Source organism: Cololabis saira, unplaced genomic scaffold (assembly GCF_033807715.1).
Source record: "Cololabis saira isolate AMF1-May2022 unplaced genomic scaffold, fColSai1.1 scf030, whole genome shotgun sequence".
In the NCBI taxonomy this organism is placed as follows: Eukaryota; Metazoa; Chordata; class Actinopteri; order Beloniformes; family Belonidae; genus Cololabis; species Cololabis saira.
The window spans coordinates 214,030-218,306 of NW_026906194.1; the positions used below are offsets into that span (position 1 = coordinate 214,030).

At 44.6% G+C, this 4,277-nt stretch overlaps 1 protein-coding gene across 1 annotated transcript; it reads right to left on the minus strand.

Annotated features, from left to right (window-relative positions):
* Positions 1–2,244: 2,244 nt before the first annotated feature.
* LOC133428047 (uncharacterized) lies at positions 2,245–3,511 on the minus strand. Its single transcript, XM_061716519.1, has one exon. The coding sequence runs from the start codon at positions 2,956–2,958 to the stop codon at positions 2,245–2,247; it is 714 nt and encodes a 237-aa protein (XP_061572503.1). The 5' UTR covers positions 2,959–3,511.
* Positions 3,512–4,277: the final 766 nt, after the last annotated feature.

Genomic DNA, 4,277 nt, shown 5'->3' on the forward strand with positions numbered 1-4,277 from the left:
GAGTGACTCCTTTCATTATCTGACTCACCAAACCACTTACCTGTGTTTCAGGTTCAAAATGACCGTTTCTCGCTGAGAAGCAGCCAAAAAGCGGATTTCTGTAATAACATTGTTTTACCTTCTGATTTTTTAAGGCAAGCTATTGATAACGTCAGAACATTGAAGGAGGGAGTCTATATAGTTGATTTGAGTGACTCCTTTCATTATCTGACTCACCAAACCACTTACCTGTGTTTCAGGTTCAAAATGACCGTTTCTCGCTGAGAAGCAGCCAAAAAGCGGATTTCTGTAATAACATTGTTTTACCTTCTGATTCTTTAAGGCAAGCTATTGAAAAAGTCAGAAAATTGAAGGAGGGAGTCTATATAGTTGATTTGAGTGAATCCTTTCATTGTTGGACTCACCAAACCACTTACCTGTGTTTCAGGTTCAAAATGACCATTTCTCGCTGAGAAGCAGCCAAAAAGCGGATTTATGTAATAACATTGTTTTACCTTCTGATTTTTTAGGGCAAGCTATTGAAAAAGTCAGAAAATTGAAGGAGGGAGTCTATATAGTTGATTTGAGTGACTCCTTTCATTGTTGGACTCACCAAACCACTTACCTGTGTTTCAGGTTCAAAATGACCGTTTCTCGCTGAGAAGCAGCCAAAAAGCGGATTTCTGTAATAACATTGTTTTACGTTCTGATTTTTTAAGGCAAGCTATTGAAAACGTCAGAACATTGAAGGAGGGAGTCTATATAGTTGATTTGAGTGACTCCTTTCATTATTGGACTCACCAAACCACTTACCTGTGTTTCAGGTTCAAAATGACTGTTTCTCGCTGAGAAGCAGCCAAAAAGCGGATTTCTGTAATAACATTGTTTTACCTTCTGATTTTTTAAGGCAGGCTATTGAAAACGTCAGAACATTGAAGGAGGGAGTCTATATAGTTGATTTGAGTGACTCCTTTCATTGTTGGACTCACCAAACCACTTACCTGTGTTTCAGGTTCAAAATGACCGTTTCTCGCTGAGAAGCAGCCAAAAAGCGGATTTCTGTAATAACATTGTTTTACCTTCTGATGTTTTAAGGCAAGCTATTGAAAACGTCAGAACATTGAAGGAGGGAGTCTATATAGTTGATTTGAGTGACTCCTTTCATTATTGGACTCACCAAACCACTTACCTGTGTTTCAGGTTCAAAATGACTGTTTCTCGCTGAGAAGCAGCCAAAAAGCGGATTTCTGTATTAACATTGTTTTACCTTCTGATTTTTTAAGGCAGGCTATTGAAAACGTCAGGACATTGAAGGAGGGAGTCTATATAGTTGATTTGAGTGACTCCTTTCATTGTTGGACTCACCAAACCACTTACCTGTGTTTCAGGTTCAAAATGACCGTTTCTCGCTGAGAAGCAGCCAAAAAGCGGATTTCTGTAATAACATTGTTTTACCTTCTGATTTTTTAAGGCAAGCTATTGAAAACGTCAGAACATTGAAGGAGGGAGTCTATATAGTAGATTTGAGCGACTCCTTTCATTATTGGACTCACCAAACAACTTACCTGTGTTTCAGGTTCAAAATGACTGTTTCTCGCTGAGAAGCAGCCAAAAAGCGGATTTCTGTAATAACATTGTTTTACCTTCTGATTTTTTAAGGCAAGCTATTGAAAACGTCAGAACATTGAAGGAGGGAGTCTGTTACGATCACCAGTTAGAACACTCGGTTTAACTCTGTGACCAGAACATCAAGGACACCACACTCGAGTTCCAGTTGCGTATAAAAAGCAGGTTTTATTCATGTACCAAAGAAAAAACCCCATAACTTAACAAAACGAGTCTGGAGGCCTGACCAAACAAAACAATAAAGGAAAAGACCATGAGGGAAACCTGAGCCAACCACGCAATGGGCCGTCGGACCCAGAACTTCCCTCCTTGACCTAACAAGAGCAGGAACCTAACCTCAAAACAAAAACCGAGGAAAGAAAACCAAACTGACAGACCTCCATCCTCAAAGCAACACAAACAAAAGAAACACAGGAGCAACCCTGGCACCAAGGTGAGGCTGCCTGGTCTGAGAGAGAGCGCTGGCTCCTCCTGTCCCTCTTAAATACAGGCGGAGCCAGATAATCACCTGATGCAGAGCACCTTAAGGGAGACAAGAAAAAAGGGGGGAAGGGAGTGCATAACACCCCCACCCTAAATTAGTGATTATCGTTTTTTTTTTTTTTGTTCACATACACAGGAAAAAAAACAAACAAATCACTACAATATAAATCCACATGCGCAACAACACATTGGCCACAACATTATCCCTGCCGGGATGAACTCCTTTGCTTCAGGATTCAAGATGCTCTTCCTCGCCACCTCCTCCAGGTTGCTGTGGTGATCGTTGGCCGACAGGCCGTTGAGCTGCTGCTGGAACTGCCCCACCCCCTGGTTGTTGAGATCACGTGAAGGGATGAACCAGTCCTGGTCCTCCTCCTCCAGCATTTCCTGGAAGCAGCGCTCCAAGAACTCCCGCTCCAGCAGCTCCTCCACCTGTCTGTTATACTCCTCCTCGTTCTCCATCCACATGTACTCGGCAAACGGGTTGGCGTCAGTGTTTTCTCCTGCGTGACCATAGGCCACTGGCTCCTTTCCTTCTTTTCCAGGATCCCCACCTCCCGGCTTTACCAGCACCTTACCCCCAGCCAAATCATTCCCCAAAATGAAGGACACTCCCTCAATTGGGAAACACGGGCGAACCCCCACAGTCACAAAGCCCGTAACCAAGTCTGACTTGAGGTAAATAGTATGTAAAGGCGCCTCCAAGTATTGCATCCCAAAACCACGCACAAGGACACCAGAATCCCCAGCTGACTCCTTAGACAATGGCAGCACATGACTCAGCATGAAGGACTGTGACGCTGCTGTATCCCTCAAAATCGTTACGGGGACCCTATCCCCCTTCTCAGTCAAGGACACAAAACCTTCCATAAGAAATGGAGCATACACGCCAAGCTCAGATTCATTTGGCAGTGAAGCCAACTGGCACACAGGACTAGCTGTTTTAACCAAGGCCACAGATTTGACAGGCCCCTTCTCCTTATTCAGAGCATAACAATTTGCAACAATGTGTCCTGGCTTCCTGCAATAGAAACACACAGGGCTTTCCCTAGTTCCCCATTCTTCCCTGGTAGGCCTCCCCTCCGCACCATCAGAACCACTTGCCTTAGTTGGTACCACAATTGCATTTGAACCTTCCTTAGGAGTGTTGTCACCAAACCGAGCCTGCACAGCAGATCGCTCACCAAACACGGACTTATGGGTAAGTACATACTCATCCGCAAGAGACGCAGCACCAGACAACTTCACAGCCTTCTGCTCATTCAGATACGTGGCAACCGTTTCAGGCACACAATTTTTAAACTCCTCAATAAGCACTAAGGCCCTTAGATCTTCCAGAGTTTTAACCCCCACACCTGCGCACCACCGATCAAATAACGTCTCCTTCTCACGAGCAAACTCCACATATGTCTGAGAGTCCTGCTTCTTACACCTGCGAAATTTCTGGCGATAAGCCTCTGGCACGAGCTCATATGCCTTCAAAATACTAGCCCTAACCTGACCGTAATCCAGGCTACTTTCAGAAGACAACGCTGCGTAAACCTCCTGAGCTTTGCCAGTAAGTACACACTGTAACAACAGTGACCACTTATCCTTGGGCCACCCCAACGATGTCGCAACTCGCTCAAAGAGAACGAAATACGTATACACATCCTCCTCGTGAAATGCTGGGACAAGCCGAATACACCGACTCACATCAAAACCACGTGACTGCACAGATGAAAGCTGCGAAGCCAGTGAAGACGCAGTAAGCTCTAATTCTTTCAAACGTACCACACGTTTCGTCTCTTCCTCAAGCCTTCTTATTTCAAAATCCATTTCCTTTTCTCTCAAATCCAGCCGACGCAATTCCAACTCAATCTCCTTCAACCTCACCTGCTCAGCGAGACCCACCTCCCCAAATCCAGAACCCTCACCAGCTGACAACAATCCCCGCTCTACCAACGCAGCCACCAGCTGATCCTTAATCACCTGTTTCTTTCCCTGCTTTACAAAAATCCCAAACCTTTCCGCAATAAGGGCAAGATGATCCTTGGTACAACCCTCCAACTTATCACGAGTGGGAGCACTAACAAAATCATCTATATTAAAGTCCATTTTAGCGCAACCAACTACTACCAAAAGCAACCTCACAAATGCACAACTCGAGATGGCATCCCCAAACAATGACACACCAATACCCTATTTCA

Coding starts and splice junctions, on each gene's coding strand:
- LOC133428047 (XM_061716519.1), bottom strand. CDS start 2,958: ATGGAAGGTTTTGTGTCCTTGACTGAGAAGGGGGATAGGGTCCCCGTA.